Here is an 18,344-nt window from a genome sequence, read left to right as displayed (position 1 = left end):
GTTGTGAGCAAGTAACTAGGGGCTTTTCTGAGGAGAAAGGAAGTGGGCTATAAAAATAACATGCCCTTCTTAAGCAGAAGAGGACAGGTATGCAAGGGGCGGGTTGGTCAGTCTGTGTAACAGCTGGTTGTGGCAGAGGGGTTGAGCTTCTGCACTTCTGAAACCTCTTGTTGAGTCTTGCTTAAGACCTTCCTCGACTGCTGGCAATGGGAAGGCCCAGGCCCAGGGACTCGCGCAGAGCACCAAGGAAACAGAGGGGTTCGGTCCTGAACTCCAACTGGGCGGTGTGAAGGACACTGGCCTCCCCCGGCTGAGCTGGAGAGGGTCCAGCATCCAGGGCGCCACTGTGGGTCCAGGAGAAGCCTGGGAAGGAAGCTGGGGCTCCTCCCAGGGCTGGGATCCAGGTGCCCACAGGCTGGTCTTTCCCTCTGAGCAGGAGCCCGGGAGGCCCACTCCTCTGTGATGTGTGTCCCCAGTGCAGATGTGACACGTGGGGCGACTGGGGAGTCTGAGTCAAGTCCACAGATTTCCAGCAGAGTCCAATACTGAAGTGCCTGAGCAGGGCATTGGACACAAAGCCCCTGTGGTCAGGTGGTGGGGACACAAAGCCCCATGGGTCAGGCAGTAGGGACACAAATCCCAGTGGTCAGGTGGTGGGGACACAAAGCCCCAGTGGTCAGGTGGTGGGGACACAAAGACCCCATGGGTCAGGCAGTGGGGACACAAAGCCCCAGTGGTCAGGTGGCGGGGACACAAAGCCCCAGTGGTCAGGTGGAGGGGACACAAAGCCCCAGTGGTCAGGTGGTGGGGACACAAAGCCCCAGTGGTCAGGTGGTGGGATCACAAAGGCCCCATGGGTCAGGAAGTGGGGACACAAAGCTCCAGTGGTCAGGTGGTGGGGTCACAAAGGCTCCATGGGTCAGGAAGTGGGGACACAAATCCCAGTGGTCAGATGGTGGGGACACAAAGCCCCAGTGGTCAGGTGGTGGGGACACAAACCCCAGTGGTCAGGTGGTGGGGACACAAACCCCAGTGGTCAGATGGTGGGGACACAAAGCCCCAGTGGTCAGATGGTGGGGACACAAAGCCCCAGTGGTCAGGTGGTGGGGACACAAACCCCAGTGGTCAGGTGGTGGGGACACAAACCCCAGTGGTCAGGTGGTGGGGACACAAACCCCAGTGGTCAGGTGGTGGGGACACAAAGCCCCAGTGGTCAGGTGGTGGGGACACAAAGCCCCAGTGGTCAGGTGGTGGGGACACAAAGCCCCAGTGGTCAGGTGTTGAGAGCCACAGCCAGTCAGAATGACGCCTGGCCTTTGCCAGAGGGAATGTTTGAAAGGTGACGCCAGCGAACCATTGAGATGATGATTTGAGTAAGCTGTATATGATTGCTGTGATGCTGGATTGATTGTATTGTATATTTGACCTTTACTGTCGGGCAATGGGGCAGCTCTGGCTGCTTCGGGCGCCCACTACTTTGGAGTTCTCACGGGGATTCCCGGAGAGTTCCCATGGGTTGGGGAAGTTTCGGAGGAGGGATTTCCGGAGGAGGGATTTCCGGTTGGTATGTGGTGTGTCCAGGGAGAAGGAGCCACGTGTGTGGTGGTCAGGAGAGTTCCCGGGGAGCGTGTGTGGAGTGTGCTGGCAGAGTTCAGAAATAAAGTTTGTTCCTGCTTGAGTGGCTCGTGATTTGTGCCCAGCCAGACTGCGGCAGTCAGGCAGTGGGGACACAGAGCCCTGCTGGTCAGGTGGTGGGCTGCAGACTGCCTGTGGGGATCCCATGTCTCAGGACACAGGCATGTCACCAGGTGTCAGCAGGCGCCACAGGCCAGCAGGGATGAGAGCCCTGGTCTCTGCTGGGGTCACCATGCCTGGAGACTTGCCAGGAGAAGAGGAAGCGGGGTGCCTGGCACTTCCGGGGTTCATTTCCTTGGCTGCATGAGATGGGGGCTTAATGCAGTTAAATTTCCATGCCAGAAATATCCACAACAACACTCTTGTAGGCTTTGTGGAATGGGGTTTCCTGCATATGATTGCATATTAGGAACTCCTGAAGTGTAGACCCCCCAGGCCAGCCCTGTGGGAGTCAAAGAAATGAGTTTCTGAGATGTGAGATTAAAAAGCTCTTGGGAAGTTGGGAGGCATGGGACAGCCCAGAGGGCAGTGTAGGGGCCTGCCTCCAGCAGGGGGAGGTAAGGACAGATGTGCCTCTTTGCAACGGTTGACCGTGGGGCTAGGGGACATGTTGGAGGGGGCAGGTGATTGTGATAAGATGGGACTAGAAGGCACAGGTCAGCCCCAGCCTGACAAGCACAGCCACCCAAGGGCAGAGGGCAGAGGCAGGTTGAGCTGTCCAGCTGAGCCCTGAGCCCGCCTCCAGGGTGCAAGGCAGTCAGGGAAGCTTCTTGGACATGAGCCGGGCCTTGCCGGTGCTCTGAGGAGGAGTCTGGGGAGGGTGCTGTAGGTCCTCCGGGTGACACACCATCAGGTGGTGGGGGTCTGGATCATCCTCTACCGGGAGAGTGTCTCCACGTATCCCTGGCAAAGAAATAGCCCCACATTTACTTGTGTTTTTCTTGAGAGAATGGAATCACATGATTAGGAAGCATGAATCATCCCCCAATAAGAGAACTTGCAGAGACAATGAACTGCAGCAAATTGGGAAGGCATTCAATTTCTGCAGACTAACCACTGGAACGACATCTGCCAGGAGGTGACCTGGGAAGCTGGCAGTGGGCTGTGTCCTTGTGCATCTTTGAGGGGTGTCTAGCCTCATTTCTAGACTGGGGCTCAGCAATGATCAAACACCTGTTAAGTATTGGAGCTGGACGACCCCTGTTTTGCAAAATACCCTTTATATAATGAGTATATAATACTCATTATATTTGGATCTAATGAGGACCATGTGCTGATGCTTATATAACATAGAAGCACGAAGTCCGAGTTCTATGCAGTGTTCCTAATAATGTTGTAGGGGTTTACACTCTAGAACATATGACTTATTTTTAAATTGCATGTTTCAGGCTGAGTGCAAGGAAGGTGTTAGGAGAAACAGAACTTTCTAGAGGTTCCTCATGGCCTCAGGGAGCCAGCCAGACAGGGCTGTGCAAACATGAGCCCCAGTGGCAGAGATGGCTCTAGTTGACGCAGTGTCTGGAGTGGAGCTGCCCCATCCTTCACCCGGCAGAACAGAACAGAGGGTGGTGCTGGGCTTTCCCGGTGCTCGCCTGGTGCTAACGCAGTTACGTACCTACCACCTTTCAGGAGAAATGAGCCCTCTACTGCCTTTCAGGACCAATGGGCCCTTGGGGGCCTCAGCTTTGCTGAGCAAGAGGCATTTTGGTGCAGTGAGTTCCCAGGCAGCCAACGTGCACACACTCGCTTCCCACCCGCCCTCTTAGCTGGGTCCACACTGCTGGTGAGCCATGGATGTGCCCACTCTGCCATCCGCAGGGCCAGATGCTGTCCTGAATCTCCTGCCCTTGCCTCTCTGGGCACGTCTATCTGGGAGATGTGTTGGAGCATGTGGGTGTGGAATTCCTGGAAGAAATTTGGATTTTCCTGGACATGGCTTTCCAGCTCCTCACTCCTGGCTAGTACCTGCTGGCATCTGTGGCCATGTGGTTCTGGAGGGTCCCACCTACTGGAAGTGTTTTCTGCCTCTTCTCCCAGCCAGGGGTCCACTCCTGTTCTGACTGGAGGCCCTCTGGGGAAGATGAGCCTCTGGACACACCAGGCAAGCTCTGGGCTGGACTGCTGCTCCTGAAACTGGCCAGCCCAGCCTGCATGGTGTCACCTTCCCAGAGAAGCAGCATGGCCTCCTCATGGGCTGACAGAGGCAGCCCAGCCCCTGAGGTGAGGCCTCACCTTCACACTCAGGGCCCACATGCGAGCTTTGGTTAATTAATTCTGCTGTGTTAATTAATTTCCTTAACAATCCTGTGAGGAATGGTATTGACTCCCCCCAAGTTCAGGAAACCAGAGCCCAGAAATGTAGAGAGGTAAAGATAACGAGGACAATCGGGGAGTAGGACACACGGAACCGTGATGTTGGACCTGGGGTGGGAAGTGGGGGAGTCACAGGAGGTCCTTGCTACCATGGCTGAGGGCACAGAGGTGGCCATCTGTGGAAGGAGAGATCCTGGTGGGCTCTGGTGGACCCCTGACCCCTCTGTTCTCATACTGAGGGGAACATTCTGGCTCTAGTGTCTTATATAGATGCCTCCCCCTCACAACAGGGTCACTTTCCAATAACCCACCCTAGATTTGAAAGATGGCAACCTGAAAATGCATGGATCTCACTCAACCTTCCACATCCGGCTCTGGTCAGGCACTGCAGAGTGGCCACAGGGGCTGCCCAGCCAGCTGGGAGCATCGCGAACAAGTGTCATGCCAAGAATCACCAGCCAGGGAAAGAAAGTTCAAAAGGTGCAGCCTGGCCTCGGGGAAGGCTGCCCTCATTCCCATCACAAGGTTGGGAAATCAGAATTGGAACTGTTTTCAGCTGAGAGTGTGTGTGTGACATTGGGGTGACTGATAAAAGGACACACAGCAAAGAATGCCCACTCCCAGGAGGACACTTGGAGTTCCCACTGGGGATCAAAGGCCACTGCCTTGGGAAGACCCCTCTACTCAGCACCCTGTCTCTCCTGCTTGCTGCTGGGACACCCAACCTGAGCAGTGACCACACTGGAAGACACGATCGTCCACTCATCCCTGGGTCACACCTCCCTCCCCGGGGCTCATTTCCATTAGGCCCAGCTCGAATCCCACCTGAGCATCGTGTGATCCACTCAGCTCTGACCTCCCTCCACTCAGCACTCACTCCCCACCCCAGGGACCCCCCTGCCCAGGCCCCCTTCATGCACAATCAGTGGCTTCAAGAGGCTTGCTGCTGCCCAGCAGCCCCGTTCTCGTGGGCTGACCCCCACCATGATCATGTCACACCCCTGCTCTTCCCAGACTCTGACACCCCGGCCCTACAGTTCCGTCTCCTGCAGCTGCTCCCAGGAATACAGGCGGGGGGCACATTGAAGGCACCGTCATTGCACCCCTTCTCTCTGCTCTCCATGGTGGTTGGGGTCCACTGTAGGGAGACCACTGGTCTCTTGGAAGGACAGGGTCACTGAAGCTGGTTGGATCATTCCAGGCCCATGTCCACGGAGGCCTGAAACTGCTACTGCCCAATAGCCAGGAACTGTAAGAAAAGCTCTGACCACTCATTGTGTCCAGTTTCTGGAAGTCCAAACTCCCAGAGGCACCCATGAGCCCATATGAATCAGTAGGAGGAAGTTCATGCCCCATAGCTCACTCCTGGGTTTACCAGTAGCACGGCCCAGTTAGCTATGTGTCCAAGGGGCACACAGTCCCCTCAGTAAACTTGTGCCATGGCTCCCCGGAGAACAAGGAATCCCCACGTGTCTTAGAAGTCCTAAATCCAAAGATGAAGCCTGCCCTGTGCCTCTGGGAGGGCCCTGCTCTTATCCCTGAGGGAGCTGGTGCTGCCTGTGCATCCTCCTCCGGTGCCTCTGCCCTCTTGAAGCATGGTGTGCATAGAGTCTGGTCCCTCAGGTGCCCTGACCTGAGCCATTGCCACAGATGCTCTGTTCTTGTCCACTTAATGACCCGTACTCCTTCTTTTGTGTCAGCAACTTCATGCCCATACTGAATTATTTAGACATGTTTTACTGCACAACCCTCTCTGAATCTACCCACTTTCTCTGACCTCCATTACAATCAAACTGTTTTAAAATAATAGAAAACTGTGGTGGGCAAACTGAGACCTGTGCATGATTGATGGGAAGGTGAGCTGTGCAGCCACCATGGACAGCAGTTCCCCAGCTCTTCAGGATATCAGCACCCTTACCTGCAGGCTCTGTCCCCAGTTCCCTGGGATCGCTGCCTCAAACAACCACCTTGTAGGAGGCACCTTCCCCTGGCTCAGCTGGTTCCTCAGGCCACTCTACCCCAGCCTCTGCCTAGGTAGCACCTTCCTGGCAGGCTCTCACTCCTCTGATCCTGGGGGAATGAGGGCCCCCACCTGCTTGAAGACATCTTGTCCACATTAAATCCCAAACATAATGAAGGCCTTCATTTACCCTGACGCCACACTGGATGAACTGATTCGGTATGACAGAACTCCCGTGAAATTCAAACCTGAATAGCAAGCAATTTCTCCAAGCACTCGCCAACTCTGTGAAGAAGATAATCAAGGTCAACTGATTGGAAAAACTTAGGGAGCATGAATCATTATGTTTGGGACCAGGACAGGTAGCAGGGTGCGGTGGCACACGCCTGTCATCCCAGAGGCTTGGGAGGCTGAGATAGGAGAATTGCAAGTTCAAAGCCAGCCTCAGCAACGGGAAGACACTAAGCAACTCAGTGAGACCCTGTCTCTAAATAAAATACAAAAGAGGGCTGGGGATATGGCTCAGTGGTCGAGTGCCCCTGAGTTTAATCCCTGGCACCAAAACCAAAAACAAACAAACAATAACAAAAAAAGACAGGTGACCACAAAGAGGTCCCTAACCAAATTACATGAACTTCTTTTTCATTTTCAAATATAAAATAAACTTTCAGTTATGCACTCAGTAAAGCTGTCAACCCCACTATGAAATGCCCAGCTTCCGTGCTGTGAGCAGAGCACCCGGGAAAGGGGTGGGGGTGGGTGCCACAGGCCTGCAGCCCTACCACAGCCCTGAGAGGTGGAGTTTAAGTTTTGAGTTACGTTTCAATGGATAAATTTACAATTATTAGAGAAAAAGACATCTTCGTGGTTCTTTGATATTTAATGGGCTAGGGCTGTGGCTCAGTGGCAGAGCGCTTGCCTAGCACCTGTAAAGGCACTGGGTTCAATCCTTGGTACCACATCAATAAAATAAAGAATATATAAGACAGTAACCTACAATTTTGTTGGTTGGATGTCACCTTGATGAATTTGCTACTTTTATTTATTGAAATATTTCATTTCCATTGTTGCTGCAGAAAAGTTTAATTTGAATTCCTTGGAGACAGTGAGACAGTCTGTCACTAGTTGCGATACAGAACAGAATACGCTGGCCACTGAAGAGAAATCGGGAATGATGACTCATCCCAGTCTCTGTCTGGGAAGGCTGTGCTTCCCAGCCTGGAACGTGTGGCCAAGGAGATGTGTCCAGGTGTGTGGGCTTCCACCTGGTGGTGGTGTGGGCTTCCACCTGGGCGTCCTCTGAGGAGCTGGTGGGAGCTCCAGGCCACTGCAGCTCAACACTCATTTCCTGTGCTCACGGGACACTTTCATCTTTCTTCCTCCCATTCCCGGGAGCCTGCAGCCAATGCTGTCCTCCTCCTCCAATGTGCCCCTGAGGATTTCCACTCTCTGCAGAAGGGCCCTGCTCGCACAGCTGGGAGCCTCCTCTCACACTCAAGCTGCTGTTGCAGGTGGAAGCCACATTTAATGAAGGCTGTGCTCCCCAGCAGGTACTCTGAGGTGACCCAGCCTTCCAGTGAGGCCCACTCTTCAGCAAGCAGCCTCCTATGAGGGATAGGGACAAATGTCTCCGCAGTGTCAACCTGCTGGCTATCCTGGGAAATGTGTGGACCTTAATACAACTGGAATGTGTCCGAGAGGAAATGGACACATAGGGGATCTCTCAGAAGGTCCAGAGTGGGAGGTGGAGGCTAACATTCACCGAGGAGTTCAGGCCCAGCACCAACAGAGCTCGTGGGCTGGGTGCTGGCTTCTCAAGGTTTTCCTGCTAGAAATGCAGAAAGTACCCCACACCACACTGGTGTACCCCACTCTCCAAGCACCTCAAGCGCTTCATCTGCTTTGGGACAACACAATCAAGCAAAGAGAAAAATCTCCAGATGCCAAGCACAATTGGGCTCATTGCCTGCTGGAGGAAGGTAGGCTTGAAGGGTTTCTGCAGAAACTCCCTGGGGCCGAGCACATGGCTTCCGTCCCCAGTGCACATGCCGGCACCGGCCTCTCACATATGTTCTGGAAAACCCCGCCCCATCACACCAGGGCTCCCTGGGTGAAGACAGTAGCTGCAAGGGCTTCTCCCACCCGCCTTCCCTTCTAATGAAGGGAGTTCCAGTGACAGCGGCTTGGGTGCAGTCCCAGAAAGGGGGTTGGAGGAGCCTCGTTCTGCTGCATGAGCAAGCTGTCCACCTCTTCACGAGTCACCCCCGTGTTCTTCCACACACCTGTTGGAAGTGCTAGGGCCACAAGAATGCACCTGAGGAGACCAGAACAGAACAAACTTGACTAAGGCAACTGCTTCCTGATCTCCTCCAGAAGCACTCAGGCAGGAAAACATCCTGAACTTGGGACTGAGAACCTAAGGCGAAGGTGTGAGAATTCATTCCTTAGATTTCCTCTGTAAACATTTTGTTATCCATAATTATAGATTTTCACAAGCACTTCTAAAAACTACTAGTTTTCTAAAGTCAATTTATGCAAAGAGAGTAGAAAATAACAGATTGGTCTATTCCCAATTCCTGAAAAATTTACTGGGTGTAAACTAAAATCTTTCACTTCTGGAACTATAAACATATGAATTAATTCCCCGCTTCTCAAACATCAGGGAGGCTGAGGGGGACAGCCTATTAGGTGGCAGGTACGGCCACCGAGCGCCAGGCCAAAGAGCAGGGTAGCCCTGTTGCCTGGCCCAGCACACCCTCGAGGCTCTCCTCCCGGACCAGTATCTCTCTCTAGGCCCTGCGTTAACCTCGAGGCTGGGCCAGAGGGGCCAGGTGGAGGTGGTCCACCTGGTCCGTTGCAGTGGTAAGGCCAGCATGCCCACCTGGTGTTTAATGCAGCACAGCAGATCAACATACAAAATTATATTTCTGGATCGTTTTCTGTGGTTTAGGGAACTGGGTATGAGTCTGAGCCAAGACAACACTGTGCCTAAGAGTGAGGTGGGGGTATCACAGAAAGGAAGCAGCGCTCAGATTACGGGGGACGGGGGACAGTCACTGTGGCAGGACCACAGAAAGTAAAAAATGACACAATCCCTGAGAAATGACAAAGGCAGAAGGGAACTGGAAAGGTGGGTGTGTGTGTCATGATCCACCCCCCCACCCTGCCCCCTCTTGAGAAACCATGGATGGGAGCCATCCTTCCCATCTCCTCTGTATAAGGACAAACAGCTGAGGATCTGGTGGAGGGATACTGTTGCTGAATGTTTCAGCTACAAGCAGGCCCAGGAGTAGAAAAAAGAAGACAAGGCAGCAGCAAGGGGGAGGACCAGAGCAGGTGGCAGGGGTCAGAGCTGCAGGAAGGTGGTGGTCAGCCAACAGAAGAGAAGGCTGTCATTTTTCCAGGAGCCCCTACCTGGTCAGTGAAGTTGTGCAAGCCTGTTTTGTTTCTCCTACAGAAAGCTGAATAGAATGAGCACAACTCTCAAATGTGTTATTGCTAGCTGCACTGCAGAATCTGCAAGACCTAAAGTTCAGGTCAGGCCAAGATCACACAGCCAGAGGCAAGGTGAACGGAACCAGGAATCCAGAGTCTGCCCAGGTCAGGATCCCAGCAGGTGGACTTGATGTTCTGGTTGGTGCTGCTGCTAAGCCTGAAAGTTCAAAGGGAATGAAGAACCACACAGTGTTGTGGGTCTGGGCAGAGGGTCATCCCTGCCAGGCTCTGAGGCACTGGAGCCTGGCCCTCAGTGATCTGCCATGCACAACAGGATCACACAACATTTGCACAACATTTGTGTTTGGGCTGAAGCCTCTGGGCAGCACCCCCCGGGCACTGCTGGAACTAGAGTCCTGAGCCAAGATGTGGAGAGCCAGGTCTGGACGTGGTGGGATCCATGCCTCCTCTGAACTGATCCACGGGACACAAATCCCTGAGGAAGCACAGGTAAGCTACAGGTCCTGTAAACCCTCCACAAGATGTGCCAACCATCTCCCAGGTGCCAGTGCACCAGGGTCACCAGCTCCATCGCTCAGAGTCAGGGTACCATGGTGCACTTCCTGCTGCCAAGGGGCAGGGAGGACTATTGGGAACCAGTGGCTTGCAGAAACCTTTTAGAACTCAGAGACAAGATCATAGCCACATGGACACCCTCATGCTTGATGGAACACTTGGTGAGTGGTGGCCCAGTTCAGGCTGGCCGATGGTGTGTAGTGGGAGAGACACCGCTCCACTTAATGTCTGGGAAGCATGTTCCTTAGAGGAACAAGGACAAGGCACTCAATCCCAATGCCCACAAGGAGCAAGGGTGGCCACAGCATGAGTCTGGGTATTGCCTGTAAGGGGGGAGGCAGTTAGATGGGTACAGCGGATACAGGTCTTGCAGATACGGAATGGATCCTTGTTCCCTGGTGCTGAAGATTAAATACTAGCGAAACACTGAGGCAGGCATAGAAGGCAAGTTTATTTAAGAAAGTGATAGCGACAGAAGTGGCCCCAAAGCTGGGTGCCTGCCAGAGAGGTGTGTTGCTCTTTTATAGACCCTAGAATCCTTTTTTAAGTATTGTCTTCTCTTTCTTTTCCTTGTACATACCTTAGAGCAAGGATAAGGGGGTCAAGTGTTTGCAACCCAGAGTGCCCAGAGCACAATTAGATTGTAGAGGTCAACAACACCTTGTCTTCTGTTTGATAACCAGACCTCATCCTCTTTCGACCCCCATCATTCATCACCTACACTGACTGCCTGACCTTTGCTACGGAACGTGACATCCTGTGCACTCGGGCCATGCGGGGCTGCAGGCAGACTGATTTTTAGCAAAGAAAGTATGGGGGGGGGCGGTCAGCAAAGTGGGCTCATTTAAGAGAATTATTCTCTTAACCTCGGGTTCCCACCATCTTCATCATTTTACCTCCTTACCCAGCTGAGGGGTGGGAGGAGACTGTCCACCCAGGACTGTGGCCGCCTGGACTGCACACCACGGTGAGAGACTGGACCGAAGGCGCTGTGCGTGAGCCGCGTAGGACGAGCACCAGCAGGGCCTGGGTCCTCGGTGGTCACAGGCAGTTCAGTTCATCTGCTGCACCTGCGCGCGTCCCAGTTAGCTGTCCCCCGCCCGGCCCCTTAACAACGGAGTGAGTTCCCAAGGTCTGGATGTCCCTAAGCTACGGGTACCAACCCGAGCTCTCCAGGTCCCAGGGCTGGACAGGTCCCGGCCCGCGGGGAGCCCTAGCCGCCCGACCGCGGGGTCGGGGAGCAACCCCCGGAAGCGCAGGCAGAGCACCACCACCAGTACGACCGCACCAGACCGCGAGATAGGGGCCCGGAGGGCGGGGCAGTATCGCGAGACGACCATTCTCGCGACCAGCGGCGATCTCGCGAGACTACAGTGCGCGTCCCTCCTGGGGAGCCGGGCGGGGCGAAACGGCTCGGCGGCTGTGGCGAGGGCGGGCCTTGCGGGCACCATGCCGTCGGCCTTCTCAGTCAGCGCCTTCCCCGTCAGCATCCCCGCGGTGATCACGGTAACAGTCGGCCGCCGAGGTGCAGGAACCGGTGTGGGCGCGGTCGGGTTGCCCCCCCGCCCCCGGGTTCGCGGGAGGGAGGCGTGGACCGCGCTGCGAGGGCGGGGCTTGGCCTTGCGGGCGGGGCTTGGTGGCGGTAGGCGGGGCTTGGTGGCGGTAGGCGGGGCCTGGGCCGGACCGCGGTCACGGGGCGTGGCTCTGCCCGTGGGGCTGGACCTGGGCGGGATTGTAGTCGTGGGGCGGGGCTGGGTCCCGGGCGAGGGCCTGCGCTGCAGGTTGGGTTCCCTCCTGCGCTGCTCTCAGGCTGCCTCTCTGGGTCTCTGGCTCCTGGTGTGGCCCCGGGTTTGGGGCCTGGGCAGGGAGAGATTCCTTCCCTGCCAGGCTATGGACAGGCTGCTCTGTGTTCTAATACCCAAAAGTCAGGGGTGTTCACCCCCTACCTGAGAGCAGTGTGGACACTTAGAGCTGTCCTTGAGGGTCCTGGGAGCAGGGATTGCCTCACCCAGGAGGGGTACAGGAAGGCCTCAGCATCCTGTACTGGGAGCTGGGCCTGGGGGTTGGGGTCCAGGCTCAGAAGGCTCCCAGCCTGGTGGTGGAGACCAGGAGCGCTGGGCGTATGGCAGAAAGGGTGGGAAGATCAGGTCATTGGGGTTAGGTGGCCCAGGCTTCCAAGGCATTGGTGCTAAGGCAGTAGTCCAAGGGACTTCCACAGTCCTAGTTTCTATTTGTATTAACCAAGTGCATCACCTTGAAGTTGCTTAACCTCCTTGTCACCTCGGGGTGTGTTCATTGCTTAGATTTTACCCAACTTTAAAATACTGCTTTATTCAACCACCCAAACAGGCAGGTTGGTGATGCCCTCTGTGTTGTGTGCTCAGACTATAAAGTCTTTAAAAACTCTTTGGTGTGGTTGCAGTGGAGAGGATTCCTACTTCTCTCCCTTTCCTTTTCCTGCTCCCACCTTCCCATGAGGGCTGACTGTGTGCTCGGGGCCCCTGAGAAAGCTGTATCCTGGGCTGAGCCTGCCCTGCCTGACTCGCCGTATCCTCACAGCAGACAGACTGGAGTGAGCCCTGGCTGGTGGGGCTGGCTGTCTTCCACGTGCTGTGCCTGCTTCTCACTTGCTTCTCATCCCAGAGGTACCGACTACAGATTGGCCATTTCCTGTGTCTCGGTGAGCAGAACAGAACAAAATCCCTGTGCTCTGATGGCCATGCGACCTGATGCCAGCATGCCATCTCCAAAATATGTAAATATTTTTACAGTCCCTCCCATAACTTCCAAGAGTCATTCTGTGTGAATTTGAGAGGAACCTTTGGAGCACCTCCCCTGTGCCAGGAGGGTGCTGAATTCCGATGGTTACAAAGACTTCTTAAGTGTAATGAAATCTGGCTATTTTTAAAGCAGACATTTCCCTGCTTGGGCTCAGTCCTGCACTGCTTGCTCTGGAGAAAGGATGTAAACTAAGAAGGAAAGTTTATGTGTTGAAATTATATTGCCTAGATGAGTTTTAAAATTAAGGGCTAAGGAATTTAGAGAAGGGATGTAGCTTCATGAAAAGATTGACAAAAATTTCATGGAGCAAGCAAAATCATGGTACAGGGTGGGAAGAGCAGGTAAGGTGGAGTAAGAAAAGATGAAGAGCAGCCAGCTGGCCCAGGCGAGAGGGCGTGAGCATCCAAATGAGGGAAGGAAGACAGATTCCAGTCTAGAGGGCTGGAGTTGGGTAGGGAGTATGGATCAGAGGTCAGAGAAACTATATCCTGCAGGGCTGAGCATTCTGATGCCCCCTCTGAGGCATAAGGGGTTCTGGCTAACACTGTGGGGGAGAGCCTCTGAGCCTGACCAGGCCCTGATTTTGTAGACATTAGAAAGACAGCAAAGAGCTGGGCCCAGTGGCACACGCCTGTAATCCCAGCAGCTTGGGAGACTGAGGCAGGAGGATTGCAAGTTCAAAACCAGCCACAACAAAAGTGAGACACTAAGCAACTCAGCGAGACCCTGTCTCAAAAAAGCCTGGGGATGTGCCTCAGTGGTCAAGGTCCCCTGAGTTCAATCACCTGTACCACCCCTGCTCCCAAAAGATAGTGAAGATTCTGTTAAGTAATTAAAACATATCAGCTACTTTGAGAGAAGCTCAAACACCAGGTTGCCTTAGGAAGACTGGAGTGAAACGGTCAGAGCTTGCATTACAGAAAAGTGGGTCTGTAAAAATCTAGGTGATCCGTGTTGTTAGGTCCAGTTCTCCACGGGAGAGCTTCTACCAGGTCAAGCCCTAAGGAAGGGCAGGGATACAGTGGGGAACAAAATAGCCTCCTGTCTTAATGGAACTTCCCAGAGGACAACTCCTTCAGCACATACTCACAGGCCTCATTGCACTGTTACCACCATGCGGAGCTTCTGATGGGAAAGGCCAGAGCATAGGAAGGTGTGTGATGCCAGACTGAGGTGGCAGGAGCCAGGCAGGGGGCCAGGGGAGCTCCCAGGAGAGGTCAGGGTAGGAAGAGGTGGCAGAGCCAGGCAGGGGGCCAGGGGAGCTCCCTGCAGAGGGCAAGGTGGGAAGTTCGTACAGCAGGTGCCTTGAAGAAGGGCAGCCTCCTAGGAGAGCTAACCCATGGAGCAGTTTGAAACTTATGAACAGTGTGGGGTTGGGATGTGACTATGGTCACATTGTTCCATGTGCTCTTCATGTCCTCTGACTCATTAGATTCCTAAGCTGCCCTACTAAGGGTTGGGTATTATTTGCCACCTTCTTACAGATGAAACACACTGAGATTGAGAGACTCCCCTAGTTGTGCAGTGCATCATCAGCAGGGAGGAGGCCAGGCTCCTAGCCAGCTCTTGGCCTCTCTGGCTCTGCATTCTGTTTGCCTTCATGGGTCTACCTGTCAGGCAGGTATTGAGGAGGTAGATAGCCCTGGGCTAACCCACTGTCCGATTTGGTTCAAAAAGGTTTGGCTGACAGTGAAGGCTTGGAGTTGCTGAGTTTGCTCTAGTCCCTCACACACTCTCTCTCTGGCCTGCGTGGACACAGGCCTCACCCTACACTAGCAGGAGGCCTGGACAGTTGTGCTCTGTGCTCCAGGAATGCCATGGTCTTTGGGAGGCTGGAGGGCTGAGAGGCCATGCAGCCCCCGGTCAGCAGCCCCCATGGCTGCACCACCTGGCTCCTTGAAGGTAGGGATGTATCATAGCAGTCTCACCTGGACGGCCTGAACCTCATGAGGCAGGGAAGCAGTTTAGGCACCAGGTGTGGAGTCTTGCTTATGATCCCACTGCAGGGTGTCCAGGAGCCACCTGTGGCTGGAATCTCAGCATAGCTGTGCCTCGTAGTGGGCACTGGGCACTCCAGCCTGGGCCTCCAGCAGTCCCACGGGTCCCATCCAGCCCACCGACACCTTCGGTCAGGAAGCATGTTCTACATTCACAATTTAATTGTAGCCAAAACAGAAATTGCATTTCTCTTCATTGTGTCAGTGTCCTGGTGTAAAGAGCGATGTGCTGACCCTGGCCATCTCCATTCTAACGTGATTTCTGTCTTTTCAGTGGTCCTGGTCTATTGTGCTGAGTACATCAATGAAGTGGCCGCAATGAACTGGAGGTAAAGTCGGCTCCTGACTTTTCAGGAGTCAGCCACCGTGCTGTTCACACGCAGCACTCCCTGTGAGCGTCAGACTTATGGAAGACAGCAGGAAGCAGGAGTGCGCCACACCCTGAGAAGCAGCTGGTTAAATGTTTCACGAACCGCGTTACCTTTGGTGACTGAACCATGCCACTGTACCTGTTGGTTGATCCTTAATAACAGTGAGGGAAATTCATGGGCTACTTTAATTTCAGTTACAGAATTGAAAAAAGATGGGTCCTGCAGGAGCCTCCTAAGGAGGCTGCAAGTCTCAGCGCAGGGCGTTCCCAGCTCAGCGGTCCTTAAGAGCAGAGGCTGGCTGTGAAGCCAGGCCTGTCATTGGTGCAGAGCACCGAGGCTGCTGCTGCGTAGCTCCAGGACTTGAGGTCACTAGCAGACCTGCAGTGGTGCCCTGCCTGCAGCCAGCCCGGAACTTCTGGTGGGCAGATTTTTGAGCCTTGAAGTATCTTTTGGCTCTTTTCCCCCATCATCATCTCCCATAAAGAGCCCTGTGGCGATGCCAAGTTATTTGCTGTTTTTTGTTTTTTGTTTTTTTTAAACAGGTTGTTTTCAAAATACCAGTATTTTGACTCCAGGGGGATGTTCATTTCTGTCGTGTTCTCAGCACCGCTGCTGCTCAACGCCATGATCATTGTGGTATGTAGCTTTAGACTTTTAAGTCCTGGTTTTCTTCAGGCCTTTTTCCCAGTTCTGAATATGTCCTAAAATGATTGTTGTAGATTTTGTGGGTACGCAAGACTTTGAACGTGATGACTGACCTGAAGAACTTGCAAGAGAAAAGAAAAGAGAAGCAGCGGAGGAAGGAGGAGTGAGGTCGTGCCCGTTCGCTTCGTCTGCCAGGGGGTTCTGTGCAGTGGGGCCCAGGTGCCCTCAGCTGGCTTGGGGAAAACCGTGCTCCCTCTGGAGGCCCAGTGCTGGAGCACACACTAAAGTTGTTTCTCAAATTAGCACGGATTGTACCCCTGTGTGTTTGTTGAGCCTGGGTCCACCCTTAGCATGCCTGGTCTCTGGCTGAGCCCCAGGAGGGCCCTGTGCCTCTCTCCAGGACTCCATAGTCAGTTACAGAGTGTCTGCTTGGTATGGAATCTGAACCCCGAGTGGTAGTGCTGTCCTGCACACAGGCCCATCACCTGGCTGTCCCCCTGTGTCTTGTGCTCCACGGGATGGCTCTTAACTGAAGGCAGTTTTGCCCCCAAAGGACTTGTGACAGTTTGGTAACACTTTTGCTTGTCACTGTAGGTGGAAGTGGGTGGAGCCTAAATGCTGCTGAACTCCTGCAAGGATAGACTGTGGCCTCCCAGAGGACTGTACAGAGTGCTGGCCCCCCGTCTTCTCAGCCTGAGGCCTTTGAAGCAGGTCTGGCAAAGATGGAACATATCTAACGTACCAACCAGTCCCCTGAGCCCAGGCCCTCTGAAACCACCAGCTGGGCATATCATGTAATGACCAGTCCCCTGAGCCCAGGCCCTCTGAAACCACCAGCTGGGCACATCATGTAATGACCAGTCCCCTGAGCCCAGGCCCTCTGAAACCACCAGCTGGGCACATCATGTAATGACCAGTCCCCTGAGCCCAGGCCCTCTGAAACCACCAGCTGGGCACATCTCAGTGCAGCGGCTGGATCCCATGAGGTTAGGCTTTCTGAAATCAACATGGGGCCACCTCACTGAAAATACTTTTGCTCAAGATTCTCATGTGAAGGGAAGCGTGAAGTCGGGACTACATGGAAAAGAATATGTTAAATGAACCCTTTATTTTGTTCTGAGTGCAGAATTACAGATAGAGGAACATTCACTGGAAGTCTAGTGGGCTCCACCCAACCTGGACGGGGCAGGTCCCTTGTTCCCTCCCTGAGTCTTATCCTGCTTGAGCACCTTCAGGCTGCCTGTCTGGGGTATGGTGCTGTGAAACACTTTTCAAATTTCAGAAAGAAAAAAACTGTCCAAATTTAGAAGGTTAAAAATTGACAGTTTGTCAGATTGAAAAATTGTCTAGAAATCCAGATATGTGAGTTTTAAGTTTTTACATGGTGTTAAGCTCTTAGTGAAGAAGCTAGACTGAGTCAACAGGAGGTAGATGTGAGCAGATAGAATCCTCAGCTAGGCCCCTGGAGCTCTTTGCCTGTAGCTCTTCCCAGTCCCTCTGGGATTGTTCAGCTTGTAGAGTGAACACAGAGGTGTCTGAGAAACCTGATCTTAAGCAAGTCCAATCTCAAGTCGACATCACCTGTGAGGTTGTGTGGCACGTCTGACGGTACACATCCCAGTTACTGCAGGGTGTTTAGTGACACGGGCTTCACTCAAGTTCCCACCCCACAAGGAGGTTTCATGGAAAATGAAGTGTGGGCTGCTATATTTGACTGCAGGAGCTCAGGGCAGGCATGTGTGGCTCTCCAGGGCCAGCCATGGGAAGCAGGTCAGGAAATTGCTGGAGAGGACATGTCTGAGGACGGTGTCTGAGCTCATGCCCAGCTGAAATGCACCAGCAAGGTGGTAGACCCTGTCTGTCTGTTGGTCCATGTGCATCTGGGCCTGCCCAACTGAGTCCAGCCTCCCTGGATAAAGGTGTGTGATAGTACTGTTAGCTCTGTATCTTGGTGCAGCCCACATGTGACCCTGATGTGGGCTCCGGGTTTCACAAAAATGAACTTTTTAGTGAGGCTCCTGTTTTAGTGGCTGGAAATTGCATTGCTAGCAACTATCTTCATATCTTTTCTTCTTGTTAGAGAAAATTCTGCAAGCCAAAATCATCAACACTGAGTAATTCATAAAACTTGTGTGGGCATATGCAGGGTTCCAGTGGGGGTTGTGGTGCGGGACAGGCACTTGCCCATATGCCTGAAGTGCTGGGCTCCAGTTTTAAAACAAGGTGTGGGGTGTGAGCCCCACTCATCCATGCTGTGAGAATGGAAGGCTCAGGGGCCCCTGCTCCTCCGCTTAAGTTAGGAAGTGCTTTTACCATGTGTTTATGAACAAAGCAGAAAAAAGAACATTCTGCATACTCCAAGCCTGTGACACTGTAAGTTTATTGATTGATATGCAATAAAACCTTTGATAGTACATAGTATGTTTACCCCAGAGAGTGTTTGTTTTGATTCTGAGCTTAGGACAGGATCCCCACTACAGGGTGGGCTCCTCAGCACCTGGCCGTGACTTTTACTCACCCAGAAATTTGTCAACTCCCCAGAAGGACATGAACTCAGGCTTAGAGATGGGTGCTTCAGATTAGAAGGAAGTGCCTGGCCTGCACTGTTAAGGAACTGAGAAGGTAGAGGGA

At 53.5% G+C, this 18,344-nt stretch overlaps 2 protein-coding genes across 4 annotated transcripts in view; one reads left to right on the top strand and one right to left on the bottom strand.

The window, feature by feature from the left end:
- The window catches only part of Tpo (thyroid peroxidase), a 53,943-nt gene extending 42,684 nt beyond the window's left edge, over window positions 1–11,259 (bottom strand). The window contains exon 1 of the mRNA XM_077791732.1: window positions 11,079–11,259. Within this exon, the coding sequence (XP_077647858.1) occupies window positions 11,079–11,259 (181 nt within the window). The remainder of the gene's footprint in view (window positions 1–11,078) is intronic.
- A 42-nt stretch (window positions 11,260–11,301) lies between these two features.
- Window positions 11,302–18,131, top strand: Tmem18 (transmembrane protein 18). 3 transcript variants are annotated; one of them, XM_026412860.2, is made up of 6 exons: window positions 11,302–11,425; window positions 12,479–12,599; window positions 14,972–15,026; window positions 15,611–15,704; window positions 15,788–15,881; window positions 16,308–18,131. In XM_026412860.2, the coding sequence occupies exons 1-5, from the start codon at window positions 11,369–11,371 to the stop codon at window positions 15,878–15,880; spliced, it is 420 nt and encodes a 139-aa protein (XP_026268645.1). In that variant the 5' UTR covers window positions 11,302–11,368; the 3' UTR covers window position 15,881; window positions 16,308–18,131. The 3 variants fall into 3 exon arrangements, with proteins under 3 accessions (XP_026268645.1, XP_026268647.1, XP_026268646.1); XM_026412862.2 differs by lacking the exon at window positions 16,308–18,131 and having other exon boundaries at window positions 12,482–12,599; window positions 15,788–16,015; XM_026412861.2 differs by lacking the exon at window positions 16,308–18,131 and having other exon boundaries at window positions 15,788–16,015.
- The last annotated feature ends 213 nt before the right edge of the window (window positions 18,132–18,344 follow it).

Source organism: Urocitellus parryii, chromosome 12 (genome assembly GCF_045843805.1).
Source record: "Urocitellus parryii isolate mUroPar1 chromosome 12, mUroPar1.hap1, whole genome shotgun sequence".
Lineage (NCBI taxonomy): Eukaryota > Metazoa > Chordata > Mammalia > Rodentia > Sciuridae > Urocitellus > Urocitellus parryii.
The sequence above is the reverse complement of the archived record's forward strand: the minus strand, read 5'-3'. Positions and strand labels throughout refer to the sequence as shown.

Bases quoted from the DNA above. Each gene is read 5' to 3' on its own strand.
- Tmem18 (XM_026412860.2), top strand. From the start codon at position 11,369: ATGCCGTCGGCCTTCTCAGTCAGCGCCTTCCCCGTCAGCATCCCCGCG. The intron at 11,426-12,478 runs GTAACAGTCGGC...GTATCCTCACAG, and splicing joins GCATCCCCGCGGTGATCACG to CAGACAGACTGGAGTGAGCC. The intron at 12,600-14,971 runs GTGAGCAGAACA...CTGTCTTTTCAG, and splicing joins TGGCCATTTCCTGTGTCTCG to TGGTCCTGGTCTATTGTGCT.